The 15,311-nt window shown below is 48.0% G+C and overlaps 1 protein-coding gene across 5 annotated transcripts in view; it reads right to left on the minus strand.

The window, feature by feature from the left end:
• Positions 1–15,311, minus strand: part of SEZ6L (seizure related 6 homolog like) — a 183,006-nt gene that overhangs the window by 61,687 nt on the left and 106,008 nt on the right. For all 5 annotated transcript variants that reach the window (XM_082699031.1, XM_082699030.1, XM_082699029.1 and 2 more), the window contains exons 2-5: positions 6,507–7,223; positions 5,310–5,443; positions 2,885–3,077; positions 695–880 (exon numbers count right to left, since the gene is read on the minus strand). In XM_082699031.1, the coding sequence (XP_082555157.1) occupies positions 695–880; positions 2,885–3,077; positions 5,310–5,443; positions 6,507–7,223 (1,230 nt within the window). The remainder of the gene's footprint in view (positions 1–694; positions 881–2,884; positions 3,078–5,309; positions 5,444–6,506; positions 7,224–15,311) is intronic.

Below are 15,311 nucleotides of genomic sequence, written 5' to 3' on the forward strand. Positions count from 1 at the left end.
AAATAGCTTGACAATTCCTTAAAAAGTTAACCAGAGAATTACCATAGGACCCAGGAGAAAAGAAAACATATGTCTACACAAAGATTGATATATAGATGTTCACAGCAGCGTTATTCATCATTGCCAAAGTGGGAAAAACTCCAGCATCCACCAATGAATACACCAATAAAACAGGGGAGAGTCACACACAGACATATGTTTCAGCCATGAAAAGGAACAAGGTACTGACCCACATTGCGACATGGGTCAACCTCAAACACATGATCCTGGGCAAAAGAAGCCAGTTGGAAAAGACCATGTATTGTAGGATCCCCTTTATATGAAATGTCCAGAAGAGGAAATCCATTGACACAGAAAGCATGTTGTTGGCTGTTAAGGTTTATGAGGGGAGGGGAAATTAGGGAGCGGGTGCCAATGGGTACAAGGTTTCCTTTTGGGAGCGATGGAGATGTTCTAGAAGTACAAAGTGGTGATGGTTGCACAAAGTTTCAGATCTGCTAAATGTGGCTAATGGTAAATTCTAGGTGATGTGTGCTTTTCCACAGACTAAAGATTTCAGTGGCTATGGTTGTCCAAGTTGGGGGCAGTCTCTTGCTCTGGGCTGGGCGCCTATCCCTAAGGTCAGTCTAATGCCCTGGGGTTGGTGTCTCACCTCTGAGGGAACTATCTCCGGTCTGGAGAGGGGGGAGCGTACCTGAACAGATGGGCTCCTGGCTGCTCCAGTGGGGCTTGGAGGCATTCATGCAAGTCAGCGTCTTGGCGCCCTGGAGCTCATAGCCCAGGTGGCAGTGGAAGTGGGCCGCCCCACCCGGGTGCAGGTCCATCACCGTGACATCCCCGAAGTCGGGCCGGCGAGGAAAATTGCAGCTCAGCATGAAGGCTGGGAGAAATGCAAAGGCAGATGGTCATCCCTTAGGAGCCGGGACAGGAAGAACGTGACCCACATACCAGGAGCCAATTTGTGCTGAGGAGAAAAGATAAGGCCCCTAGGGGCTCCAGAGCACTGGGTGGGGGCAGTATGTGTGTATTTTTGGAACTCTCATTGATCATAGGGTGAGGAGACCGCCAGATTGACACTTTTTCTGGGATCCAAGGTCCCCACCTTGTCTAATCAGAAATCACAGGTTTGGGGTGAAAAATAAGTTCCCACACCTCATGTGAACATCTCTTCCTGTGGATGTAGAGCTGCCTTCTCCTTGGGGAAAGGAGGGGCCGTGGGGCTCAGGTGGGTTTTGTCCTACCAGCACAAACAATTCTGGTGTTTGTTAAAAATGAGCACAAGCTTGGACCAGAACTCGAATAAGCAGCTCTTCAGGAAATGCCAAAGGATAGGACAGCTTGAAAATAACCATCCTGGCCCACACAGGCCTGGCCTGTGGAGGAGACCAATGTGAGTTTACATTCTTCCTCCATCCCTTAGAAACTGTGTGACCTTGAGAAAGGGACAGAGTGCCCCGAACTTGGTTCTCCTCATCTTGCCAGGGGAGTTGGCAATTGTCCCTGCCTCACCAGTGGCAGTAAGGATTAACTAGGAAACACCGAGGAAGAGCCTCCGTAGTCCAACATCTAGCTGGGGGCAGTAGAAGGCTCTAGAGGACTGTGCTGAGCTCCTTGATTCTCCTAAGAGGATGTGAAAACCTTCCTAACTGCTCCTTTTGGCTGTATGGTCTGACCACTCCCACTGCATGAGGTGTCGATGATCTCAGAACTCACTGGGAGGATTACATCCAACCCAAGGGCTCTACAAACTATTTCTTTGCCCCCATTCAGTAATGAACAAGACAACAGGGGGAGTCTTGGTCTTGGAAAGTGGTGATGAGGCAGGTATTCCCATAGACACGCATTCCCCTGTTTCAGAAATATCCGAGGGCAAAGTTTCAACAGAACTGTTTTTCCTGATGTTCATTCAGTTTGATGCCCAGGTAGAGGGTGCCCAAATATCCAGATGTGTGAGGGCAGACCCTACTCTCCACGCAGGTATCTGGCAAGGGCATAGAGGAGCTTCTGGTTCAGGGAAGTAACCTGAGGTCACGGGAAGGTCTCCAGAGGTAGAGAAAGGGGTTGAGAGCGAGAGAGAGGGTGCCGGCCAGAGGGAAGGAAGAGCGGAGGGAGGGAAAGAAAAGAGGGAGAGAAGGAAAGGATGAAGAGACAAGAAAAGAGGGAGGGGCCAAGAAGGAGGAAGGAAGGCAGGGAAAGAGAAGAGCAAGAGGAACAGAAAGCAAGAGGGGAGCCTCAGAGTCAGACAAAAAGGAAAGAAATCATCGCAGAAGAAAAGAGAGAGTCGGACCTCTGTGGGTTGGCCCTGGGAGTTGAGGCTTTTTATCCATGGACTTCCCTGAGGATTCATTTAGGAGATTCAGGAACTGTGGATCTATCTGAATGAGAAAAAGTGGCTTGCTGGTTTCCTATTTATCTTTAACTGAACAGTGGTATTTTCTTCAATCATGTAGATAAGCAACAGACTATGACCTATTTGTAGAACGTATGACTTCGTCACCAAAAGAAATACAGATATTTTCATATCATGGTAGATATCTTGACATATTTCTTATGATCCTCAGTACTTTGAAATTACAGTAATTACCAGAGCTGCTGGGGGAGATTATTATTTAATGTGTTAATAAAGAAGCACATGGATTATGACATTGCAGATTAAAATAATATTTTGACAACTGTAATTCAACCTGACTGGTTTCCTTCTTAGTCATGTAAGGTTTTATTTTACGCTTTCAAAAACATGGTTCTGAGAAGGGGTCCAGAGGTTTTAACAACCTGATGGAGGGATCCCTGGCACAAAAAGTTGGAGAATCCTTGGCTCCAGAGGGAAACTGAGGCAAACATCTACCCCCCCCCCCCACCACCATTAGCCTAGATGCGAGCTTACCCTGATAGTGCAGCTGGAAGGTTCCAAGGACATCGTCCTGGAAGGTCCGGAAGTAGACAGAGATGGTGTTGGTGGGACTTCGGATAACCTGTCCCTCTACCAGGAGAGTCTGGTTGGCCAGGACAGTCAAGGTGGGACCGTCCACCCCGCGGATGGAGAGCAGCTCACCGTCAGACAGGTTCACGCTCTTCACCTGCAGACAGACAGGGCCGGATGGAGAGAAACTCTGAGTTGTGCTTGAGACAGGGCCCTTGCAGCTGCCAGAGGACCCCAGACAATGCCAACACAGCAGCCCGCAGTCAGCCCCAAGTCAAGAGGACAGACAGGCCCCCTGGAAACATCTGGAGCCCTGGAAATATCTAGGTTCCCCTTATGAGGGACCAGACTGAAGCCAAGGTATAGGGCAAAGGTACTGCAAAAATCTGTAAGTGTCCATGGATGAGTCCTGTGAGAGAGCTTCCTCCATGCCGGCAGCTGAGGTAAGTTCTCCTGGGGATGGAGAGGGGAGGGCAAGAGCTTGATCCGCTGGTTCCTGAAGCCCAGACTCCAGGAGGGCAGAATAAGGCATTCCACCAGAATGCAAGCTCCATGAATGAAGGTGTTTTTGCCCCCGCCCCCCCATTTGTTCCTTGTCCCTAGTGCCCAGAAGAGTGCTTGGCACATAACAGGTGCTCAATAAATATTTATGTGGATTGAATTCATTCTTCCCCTTTCTGCATGAACTGGTAAGAGGGAGTGGGGTGCTCATTTCTAGGGCATTCTCAGGGCCACCCTCATGTGCTATAAAACAGCGGCTCTAACTCCATCAAGTATGCAAAGAACTACATACTTGATTTCCAAGTCCACTTTCCAGGTTTGGAGGAGAAAGAGGAGAGATACTTTAGTTGTACACAAAGACACTAAACAAATGGAGTGTGGCTGTGGGGGGGGGGGACCTTTAGTCAGATCCCAGTGCCCAATTTGGATTTTGATGCCTCTCCTAGGGGGCCTGGGATCCTAGGCCCTTTGCCTCTCAACAAAGCAGGGCTGGCCTCACCTACGAACCCTTCCTCTTGCAGATCATACATCTTACTCTTTTTTTCTTTTTGACAAACTCCTATTCATTCCCCAAAGCTTTACTAAAATTTCCCTTCTCTGTGAGACCTTCCCTGACTACCAAAGGGCTTTCCCATGCCTCCACTGGGATGTTACAACATCCCCTATAAGCACCCACTGAACACCTTTTCAAATGGCATTCTAATGTCTTCTAAGTATGTCTGTATCAATCATAGGACAGTGAACTCCTTTAGGGGAGGTACTGCATTAGTTTGCACACTCCCATATTCCCTAGAGTAAATAGCCATGATTGGTACCCAGTAGGTACTCAGTGAAGGAATTATGTGCCTGGTAAAGAGCCCCATGCAGTGTTTGACACCAAGTGGAAGGAAATGGACCATGGAGTGCCACATTCAGATGGACTGCAACTTTCCTCCAGCTCATTTTAATTCCATGAACATTTAGGAAGTATCTATTATGTGCCACACACTGTGCTAAGCTCTGGGGACTGCAAAGACCACAGCTCCTGGTGCTGAGGTGCTTAATTTTTATTCTTTCCATGAAAGTCTGAAAAACTTCCTTAAAATAAAGTTCTGGTTAGGTGACAACCAACCCAGCTAAAAAACTTTTGATGGTTTGTTATTGTTCATTAGAAAAAGGTATACATCCAGACCTCCAAACTTAGCCTGGGAGGGTCTGCCACCATGACTTGGTACCAGCTTTCTTTTTCTGTCCTCTCCTGTGAGGCAGTGAACTGGACAGTTCCCCACTCCCAGACACCCCTCCTTGTTCCATTTTTTAAAAATTGGGGGGTCAATTGGGGAAGGTCAGGAACTAGGATGAGGATAATTGGTAACATACACTGAGCTAGGCTCTCTGGATGAATGGTCTGTGCATTGTCATATTTGTACCATCCTGAGTATCTGTAAAATAGTAGTATTATCATCTCTATTTTACTAATGGAGAGACCAAGGCTCAGAGAGGTAAGATCCCTTGCCCAGAGTCACACAGCTTTCACTGGTAGAGCTGGGACTTAAATCCAGATGTTTGAGCACTATGCCACTCTCCTTTTCCATTCTTAGCTTACAGGCAAAAAAGTTTTGATACAAGGATATAATGTGTTTGATATAGGGTATAAGAGAACTTTCCTTCTGAGTATAATAACTCACAATTTATTAACAGTTCCCCCTCCTCCATGTATGCCTATTTCAGCTGTGCATTGAATCGGGAACTCCTATTCATTCAACAAAGCCCAGCTCAAATTGCCCTGCTTAAGGCAAAGAAGGAACCAAGGCAGTTAGGATGATAACAGTAAGCCTGAGTCAGACAACCCTCCAGAGACTTCCTGCTGGAAGAGGCAGGCACTGTCCAGGCAACTTTCTACAATTACCTGGAGCTCCACACCGTAGCCAGTGTAGACCGTCACGTTGTACGTACACTCCAGGAAGCCGCTGAGGGGCAGTGGTGGATAGTCACTGGAGTCAATGTACCCTTCGGGATCAGAGAAGCTCACACTGCAGGGAGCTGGAGGAAGGACTTTCATTAGGACACGAAGGACAGTTCAGATAGATGTCATGTCTCAGATGGGCTGCAGGGTGGCTCTGGGCTTCTGGGGCACCAGCATTTTTCTTTCCCGCTCCCTCCCACTGCTGCTAATCCTCCTTCAGTCCCCAGAATCAACATGATAATCCAAACTGTGGTAGCTGACACAGGCTGACTGCTTACTTCATTCCACTAGGCACAATCCTAACCACTGTACCGGCCCGACCCCATTCACCCTTGTAGGACCTGAAATTTCATCCCCATTTTAGAGATACGTAAACCGAAGCTCAGAGAGGGGTGGTGTCTGGGTCAACCTCACACAGAGAGCAGGATTCAAATCCAGAACTTATACTTTCTAAAGAGAGGCCATAATGCACTTGTCCCAAATCTACCTATGATCGACTGTTGGTGTCTGTCTTCTCTGTTTGAAAACAGAAAAGAAGATAGAAGACTGGGACACAGACGTGCATTTTATCAAGTCTGGAGAAGTAAATGCAACTGTCAAAGTAAAAGCACTCTGAGGGGCATCTGTGAGCACAGTGGTTGGGTGTCAGACTCTTGGTTTTGGCTTCAGTGGTGGTCTTGGAGTCCTGAGATCAAGACCCACATCAGTCTTCATTGTCAGTGAGGAATCAGCTTAAGATTCTGTCTCTCTCTCTGCCCTCCCCTCATGTGTGCTCTCTCTCAATAAATAAATAAATCTTAAAAAAAAAAAAGACTGAAAAGTCAAGGGCCTTCAGCAGGTTAAAGGATTCTATTCCAAGTTGAAAAAGGTTTGAATCCCACTCTTTAGCTGCGTGGCCTTGGGCAAACTGCTTGATGTCTCTGAGTCTCAGTTGTCTCATCTTTAAAATGGGGATAGTAATTCTGAGCCACGAGGTCAAGCTCAAGTCAGTGCTCAACAGGTGATAAGTGATGGTGGGACATGGGTCTCCCTGGCTCCCCTCCCGGGAGAGTGGGTGCGCAGAGTGGGTGCCTCCTGGTTGCGCAGAGTGGGTGCCTCCTGGTTGCAGCAGGAGGGCTTGAGGGTCTGCGGGCTGCTTACCGGGGGCCTGCTCAGTTGTGATGACCGTGGTGGTGATGATGGTGGATGTCGTGGTCTCCTGGCTCTCCTCTGAGGCTGACCCGGTCAGTTCATTCTCACCTTTGTCCATCAAGGTTATGGGACTGGCATCTTCGGGGGGAGCCTCAGGGGCGTCATCAGGCACCGCAGACTCCCCAGGGTCTGGCCTCTGGGGGAGGGTGTGGGCCACATAGGACTGTGAGGTGAAGGGGGAGATCTGCAGGGGTGCGGGTGTCGTGGGGACTGCACCTGCTTTCTGGTCCAGCCAGAGGGGCTCCTCGGAGGCAGCGGGCTCAGGGTCTCCCGGGGGGCGGGGCTTCTCAGTGGCGGAGGAAGAGAGGATGCCCAGGCCCAAGGAGGCAGGGGAGGACACTGTCCTCTGAACCGCTGCCGTGGAGGTGACTTTGGGCCGCAGCTGTTTCCTGGCAGAGTTCACCTGCTTGAGCGAAGGCAGCTTCTTCCCGGAGGGGAGGGTGTGCTTGGTGGCGGTCTCCTCCGGCAGCCTCGTGGAGAGGGCGGCTGAGGGGGCTTCCCCTTCCAGCCCTGGCTCTCGAAGATCTTCCCCCGACTGCACTGGATTCAGAGGGGCAGTAGTCACTCTCTCTTCAAGGCTCTCTTTGTTCAGACTGCTGCTCCCCAGAGCTCTGGAGGGTAGAAGGGAAGCACCCGAAGGGCCAATGTCTGCTTCCTGGGATGCATCTGTGGAAGAGGAGGAAAAACACCTGTTAGCTTGGGGCTGAGGGTGGAGGGTAGGTCCTCCACCTCCTGAACTGTGGGCCTAGGGTGGGCCTAACTTGCCAAGATGCCAGGACAAATATGGGAACTGCCTCCTTCCCTCTCTCCTGACCGTCTCTCCCTCTCCCTTTCTTTCTGTTTCATGCTCCCTTCTTTTCTTCCTTTTGCTGACCATACATACCATTGATCCTGCTAGGCCCCAGCTAAGCATTAGGGTTACAGAAACTAAGGGCACAAGTGTCTCATGTACCAGTTGTTTATGTAATGAAAGGGGTAATAGGAAAGGAGAAAAAATCATATTTGGTATGATAGATGCTTAGAAAGAGAGAAGCTCAGCATGCTAACAGGGCACAGAGAACAGTCCTCTAACTCAATCTGTGGGGCAGGACCACCATGTACAGTTGGGCAGGTTGTTTACTACACAAGCACATCACCCAAGGGATGAGTGGGGGTTGTAACAAGCCCACACTCCTTTCCAAGCTGTGTGCCCTGGCTCAGGGCTGTATTGTCCTAGGGTTGAGGGGGAGGCACTTTTTCTTTTCTTTCTTTCTGTTTCTTTTTTATTTTTTCTAAATAATTAAACTTGACCTTGTGGGAGACCCAGAAAGATTTGAAAATTCAGAATCATGAGATAGGTTCAGAACAGAGGGTTGCAGGAAGAGTGTGGAGCAAGAAGGAGAGCACAATAGAGGAATATGAGGGGAAGCAGATGGAGGGTGACTGGAGAGAAAGCCAGTGAGTCAGGGTGGTTGCCAGGCCAGGCCTTGGTGGGCACTCTATATCCTGCTAAGTGTGATTTATTTTTGCCTTGAATGTAAAACCACCTAGTAAATTTAAACAAGGGCTGGTCCTGGCAACTGTTTGGCAGACTCATGCCTGAGATCGCCTGCATTTAGTTGAGACCCACTTCCGTCAGTTGCAAGTTGGCATGTGGCTTTGACCTTCCTGAGCCTCAGTTTCCCCAGTTGTAAAGCAGGGTTATTGCACCCTGTTTCCTGGGTGCAATGGGTTGATGTGGGTAAAGCATACCTCTACCTATAGGTAGGTGCCTCACCCACAGTGAGTGCCTAGCACGCGCCAGCTGCTGTCACTGTCTTTACTATTGTCATTGTATCCGCACCCTTCTGTGGGAAGCCAGAGTGGTCAGAGCATCCCCAATGATGATCTTGAGATAGAGAGGAATTACATCGTGGGATAGAAGCCCTGGGACTGATAGCTGTCCTTGTCGATTTTCTGCAGACAGACACTCACTCAGCCGCAGTCTCTGGGCCCTTTGGCACTGTCATTTAAATTTATTTCTGCCGCTGTCGGAAAGGCTCATTTACTTTCATGGAGTCGGCGGCAGTGGCTTAATCTATATAGACTGCAACAGTTTGCAACTGGCATCGACAAATGTTCCTGTTGTGTCCCATTGATCACCAGCCGGCGTGCATTCCAGGCTCCCGGTCGCGCCAGGGCAGGAACCCGTCTGGGAGAGGACAGGGCACATGCATGACCCGAGGGCAGATCAAGGGCAGTTAGGGGCCAACCAAGCAGGTTTCCTGGTCCAAGGTGGGAAGCATCAAGGCTTTAGAATTGGATCCGGATTCAAATCCTGCCTTCCACAGTCCCCCAGCTGCATCAGACTGGGCAAATCCACGAAGCCTCTTGTGCATAACAGAGCCACCCCATCTACCTCACAGAATTAGATCAGACATGGGTCTGCTCAAGAGCTGTGCTTTTTGTGAGCACTGTCACTTTTGTTAAATGATTAATGCTGACCATCTCTGTAGACTGTGCAGTGAGAAAAAAGGGAAGGGGCCAAAAGAGAGGAAGGAGGGTGAGGGGTCAGGACACGTGGCTCCTGAGCACCAGCTGTGTTACAGTGCACAAAGCTTGGATGCCCCTGGGATTGAGGGACCCAGATGGTGCTCCAACCTTGACCACTGCTCCCTAGCATAACCGTGTGGGTTTCATGTTCTCTCTCTCCATCTTCTCTGTCTGGATCAGGTGGGCAGCCAGACTAGGTCACTCTAGTCAGGTCTTCCAGCTTAGACTGTGTTGATCTGGGGCGTGATCAGGTAATTGACAATTATTCTTCAAGCCCTTTGCTAATCTTGCTAGAGAGGGCAGAGTGAGTGGTTCGATCCTGACACTGCTTGTGAGTTTTGTGGGGTCCGGTGGCTGTATTAGCTTCTGCCAGTCCTTTTACAAAAATGTCCCCTTGATTACAAGTGAGGGAGGGGAAGGAGCAATGACAAAGGACATAAGGCTCATCGGCGTGCCCTTGGCCATAATAATAGCGATATTTATGACGTTTTATTTTTGATTGCTTTACTGAGTGCTGGGTATGTATCAGGCATCTGCTAAACACTTTTTTTTTAACCCATTACCTAATTTTATTGTTTCTCAAGGGAAAAATTATTCCTGTTGTACAGATGAGCAAAGTGAGGCTGTGGGACACTAAATTAACTTCCAAGGTCACACAAACCCATAAAACTGTGTTTTCAACCTCCATTTTCCTGATGCCAAAGACCATGCTAGCAGCTCTGTTAAATATCATGAGGTACTGTTATCACTGACAGCCTGTCCTTCTCAGCAGGAAGCAGGGGCCCCCTCAGACCTCCATTGTTTCGCTTCCCTGCTGGGTGGGCTATAGTGTTTTTTAAATCTCCCAAATGATACCCTTCACCCCTCCCTGGATTCCTCGTTAAAATACACATTTGTCACTCTCCCCTGTCAGACCCCTGACATCTGAATCTCCAGGGGTAGAGCTTGAAAGTGGGGGGCTGTTAAAGCCCCTGGGGTGACTCTTATCACCAGACTGATCAGAAGAGCTCCTTCTGGAACCTGTAATCTTGCCTTTCTACTCCTTGTTGGTTTTGCCTTCAAGTTGTTGTAAGTTGCAGGCTGCAGGAACCCAGGTGTAGATCTGGGCCACAGGTGTTGACACTTTCAAGGCCTGTGACCTCCCCTGGCCACCCCAGCCCGTCTAGATCCAACACAGCCCACAAGAGAAGGAGGGAATGCAAGAGAAAGGAGTCCATGATCAGCCTCCTCCCCACAGCCCCTGAGCCCAGCTCTGGGTTCCCCACGGTTACATGGGTGTTAACCATAGTGGCACTTCAGTCTTATAGGAAGTAGATCTGGCTGTACTGAGTCAGCTTTTTCCCACTGAAGACCTAACTGTCAAGGGGAGTTGCAGATCCACGAGGTAAATTTCCCTCCCCGCCACGATGTTGCCTCCTCCTCAGGATTCACCCGTGGGATCTTGGTGGCTGGCTCCAAACTCAAGGCCATGTTCAAGACAGATGAGAGTCTGTCTGTCGTCTGCAGTGTTTGCCACTGGAGGCCTCTTTCTCAGCCAGGATGCTGGCCATGCAAAACCAGATCCCAGCCGGAATGAGTCAGAGTGGGATTCCAGGGCCTTCGAGATCCAGAGACATAGGAGGCTTTTCCCAGGGGCTCAATGACCACCGGATTAAACGAACTCTTCTTTCTCAGAGCACTTACAATGTTCAGTCATCCTAGTCACATATGGGTGATTCTGCCTTTATCATGTGCATTCAATGCCCCAGTGTTGCCCATCAATTAATGAGTGACATTTCTCTGCTGGTTGATACTAGGACAAGAAAGTCAATGCTCTACGCACTTCCGGAAGACAGACCTACACCAATAACCAAACACGGATATCCAATGGAAGAGATGGGGCTCAAATTAAATACAGAGAGAGGCTGCTCTCCCTTCTCCAGACCGCATGCTGAAGACGACTGAGCGTTTGTTCTACCATCAAAGGTGAGGAGGAAGCACCTTTCCCTTTTTCCCTCTCTCACTTTGGTGGGAGAGATGGGGAGAGTAGACTGGGAAGCATCCCATTAAAGTCGGAAATGCACCATGCGCTCTGAAACTGCGGATTTGAATCGGAGCCGCTCGGCGGCAGCAGAGTGACTGATGACAGCCCATCCCCACGTGGACACACAGGGAAGGAGTGGGAAGCCCAGGAAGCCACAGCTGGGGAGTGCTTCTGCTGTAATGTGCAGTGAGAAGAGCAAGACGTAAAATTCTATGATGTGTATGAAAACAACGGGACCAACCACCTAAAACAAATTACGATGCAGAGCTGGTGTTTTGGTGGACTTTGTTTTACTGTAAGCTATATCAGACCTCATTTATTTTAATTTTTGAAGTTAATTTAAAAGTTTTTTAAACTAACATCCACTGTTCTCTTTGTTTCAGGTGTACCACATATTGATCTAACAAGTCTATACCTTCCTCGGGGCTCATCACGATATGGAGTCTCTATCTGTAATGTTGTTACCATATATATATTTAAGGGGGGGGCAGAAGGAGAGGGAGAGAGAATCTTTTTTTTAAACCTATTTGAGAAAAAGAGAGAGAAAGAGCACAAGGGGTAGGGAGGGGCAGGGAGAGAGGGAGAAGCAGACTCCCCATTAAGCAGGGAGCCTGATGCGGGACTCAATCCCGGGAACCTGAGATCATGACCAGAGCAGAAGGCAGGCATTTAACTGACTGAGCCACCCGGGTGCCCCTAGAGAAAGGATCTTTACCAGGCTCCATGCCTAGCTCAGGGCCCAGGATCTCATGTCCCTGAGATCATGACCTGAGCTGAATTCTCAACCCACCCCCCCTCAGGTGCCCCTACAACATTACTCTAAGAATGGCTCCAACAATGTGGCCCTGGCTTCCTCTGGATGGCATGGGTTTTCTTCCTTCTACTTTTTGGTGTTTTCCAAAATGTGTATAATAAATATTTAATACTGCCTTAAGTGAAAAAAAAAAATTACAGAACGAGCTGGGTTTAACTGTTGCCTTTAGTACCTAGTGATGGAAAGGCCAAGAGAACACACAGACACATTTGCTATCACAGAAGTACCTCATTCATTGAGTCATGGAACTCCTCTGGGTCTTCCAGTAGGGATGACGATAATTTTTCCCTCATCAAACTGTTCACGGGGAGGACTTTTAGGAGGCAGGCCTGGCTGGCGCTTCAGTGGGTGTATTTTTTTTGGTAAAAGGGGACTACGAAACTGTTGCTTCCTAGTCTAATCCTTATTAATAATGCTCCATTCAGTTGGTGGTTTCTCCTGCTTTTGCCCTCCTCAAGAAGAAATTGCCCAACAGGGACAAAGTCAATAATGAAATATTGCATCTTCAAGATTGGTGGTTACAAACTGCCCAGAAAGTGAACTTGAGGTTCAGAGAAGGGGAATGGGCTGCCAGGGTCACATGGCATGTTGGTAGCAAGAAGGAGTCCAGGCTATTTGAGGCTTGAAAAATCACACTGGAACACATCAAGTGCAGTCAGAAACAAAGCTAGGATCATCTGGATTGCCCCGAAGAACATTGGTTAGTCCTGTGCCTTTTGCATCTTTCTTTGTTGGGGGACAAGGGGCTACGCTGTGCACTGTAGGACATGCATAGAACAGCATCCCTGGCTTCCAGCCATTCGGTGCCAGGAGCAACATGCCTCCCCCCACTGCACTACCACCCCCTGGGAAAATCATGAGTGATTTCAGACATTGCCAAATGTCCCACCAGCAGAGACAAAATCGCCTCTGATCGATGACCACTGGCACTGCCCTTAGCACTGAGAAGACCTTCCCTCCCATTCGGGAGCTCATCAGCTTTGTTTTACTTGTATTACTTGCATTGACTTTTAGGTTGGAGAAGATCTTAGCCTAATTCCCATTTTATAGATTAAGGAAATTGAATTGAGTGAGGGCTGAGTTTCTTTCTCCCACTCACATTTGATCATTCATTTATACATTCATTCATTAATTCATTCATGCATTCGATGAGCACCTAGTATGTTCCAATGCTGGACTAGCCAACAGGCACTGGCACCCAGAGGTCCACCTTGGATAATAAACTGTTGGAACATTTTGGCTACAACCCATTCCTTGCAGCCAGGGAAGACCCAGTTTACTCTATCCTGCAGTATGAGGACCCTCGGGTAGACTTACAGGGCCATTCCCACCTGGGCTTGGCACAGACTTTCTGGGGCAGAAAGGGCAGAGGTGGGGGAGGTGTGCTTGAGGGCAGTGGATTTTCATCTTCTGCCACAGGGGCAGCCCTGTACCTGTGTGTCCGTGTGGACAATGCGGATAGCAAATGGTGAGTTACACTCCAGAAAGCATATTGCCTGCTGTCATTGCATTCTCTCTATGTCATTCTGTCACACTGGCATTTCCCATTTTATAGATTAAAAAAAAATCAACACATGGAGAGAGGATGTGACTTGTCTCAGATCATGGAGCAAACTGGGGTAAATTTGGATACTTTCTGACATTGTTTCCTGTGCTCGTTCCTCTTTCCACACCCTCAAATATTTTTTTCCCTTTAAAATAATTTTAAAAATTTAAGAATTCCTGAAAGGTATGGAATCAGAAGTGTTTAGTACTGCCCCTCCCCTGCCCTGTCCACTAATCCTGCCTTCTAAAGGGAATCAGTGTTGGTAGGGTTTTGTTTAATCTCCCAAGAAAATGTACTGATATAAAAATAATAAGGGTTTTTTTTTTAACTTTAAAAAGTGTGTTAGCACATTGGGGGTGTGGGGGTGAGGTCAGAATTGCTTGTGTTCCAGGAGAAGGAACAAGATGGCAGAGGAAGAGCACACCTAAATTTCCTTTGGTCCCAGGAGTTCATCTAGATAGCTATCAAACCATTCTGATGGTACAAACTCAACAGGAGATTGAAGAGAAGAGCAGAAATTCTAGGAACAGAAAAGCGACCACTTTCTGGAAGGTAGGTCGTGCAGAGAAGTGAATCTGAGGCAACACATGGGAAGACAGACCGTGGGGAGAAGGGGCCTGCTCCTGGCAAGTGATGGAGCTGTGGAGCATGAATCGGAACTTTTAGAAGTCTGTTCTGTGGAGGGTTTTTGCTCCAGAGGCTAAATGGGGGTGGAGCCCTCACAGGGACAGTGTGTTCTCAGGACTCACAACATTGCAGAAAGACTGGGGGTTCCTGAGGGCAGCAGAGCTCCCAGGTATCAGAGTAGGAAAGCCGGTTGCAGAGATGGAGCCAAGCACTGGGCTCTCAGCTTGGGGTTACCTTAAACCATGATCTGAGGCACAGTCAGGCTGCTGCTCTTTGAGCAGGGACACCACAAGTGGAAGATCTGAGGAGACTCACCTTCCTTCTCTGGGAGGAGCAGCGTGGGAATGCGTGGTAGGAATCTGGGTTTGGAGACTCTAAACGGAGCTGTGTGCCAGAGATAGAAATGCTATCACAGGCTGGGTGAGCTCAGAGCACAGCCAGAGGCCAGGGAGACAGGAATGATTGAGTGCTTTTCTCTGAGGGTGCAGTGAGGAGTGGGACCACTAGTCCTTGGCTCCTATGGGGCCAGAGATTGGGAAGCTGCCATTTTCATTCCCCTCCTCCAGATTTCTATGGAAAGCATTCAGGGAACAAAAGCTCCAGAGAGTAAACCTGAGCAGATTACTTAGCCAGGCCCATGGCAAGGGTGATGCAATTCCACCTCGGGCAAAGACATTTGAGAATCACTACAACAGGCCCCTTTCCCAGAAAATCAGCAAGAACATCCAGCCAAGACCAAGTTCACTGATCAATGAGAACTGCAGAACTCCAGAGCTTGGGGAATACAGCACCTAGAATTCATGGCTTTTCCCCCATGATCCTTTAGTCTTTCAAAGTTAAATTTTTTTAATTTTATTTTTTCTTATTCTATTAAAAAAAAGTTCATTTCCTATTTTAACTTTTTAAAACTATTTTCTCTTATCAATCCCTTTTTAAGAATTATGTTTTAATTTTCATTGTTATAGTCATATTCTATCCCTTCATTGTATTAACCCTATTATTTCTATACATATAGGTTTTTATTTCTTTAAAATTTTGGGAGACAGTTTCTTCTAACAGACCAAAATACACCCCAAATCAGTCAATATATATATATATATATATATATATATTCTTTTTTTGTTCTTCTCTCTCTCTCTTTCTCCTTTCTTCTCCCCCCAGTTTTGAATTTCTTCCAATTTGGTTAGTGTATATTTTTCTGGGGTCATTAATACCCATTTTGTATTTTGTTCT

The sequence above is a fragment of the Mustela nivalis genome (assembly GCF_964662115.1).
Source record: "Mustela nivalis genome assembly, chromosome: 14".
NCBI lineage: Eukaryota > Metazoa > Chordata > Mammalia > Carnivora > Mustelidae > Mustela > Mustela nivalis.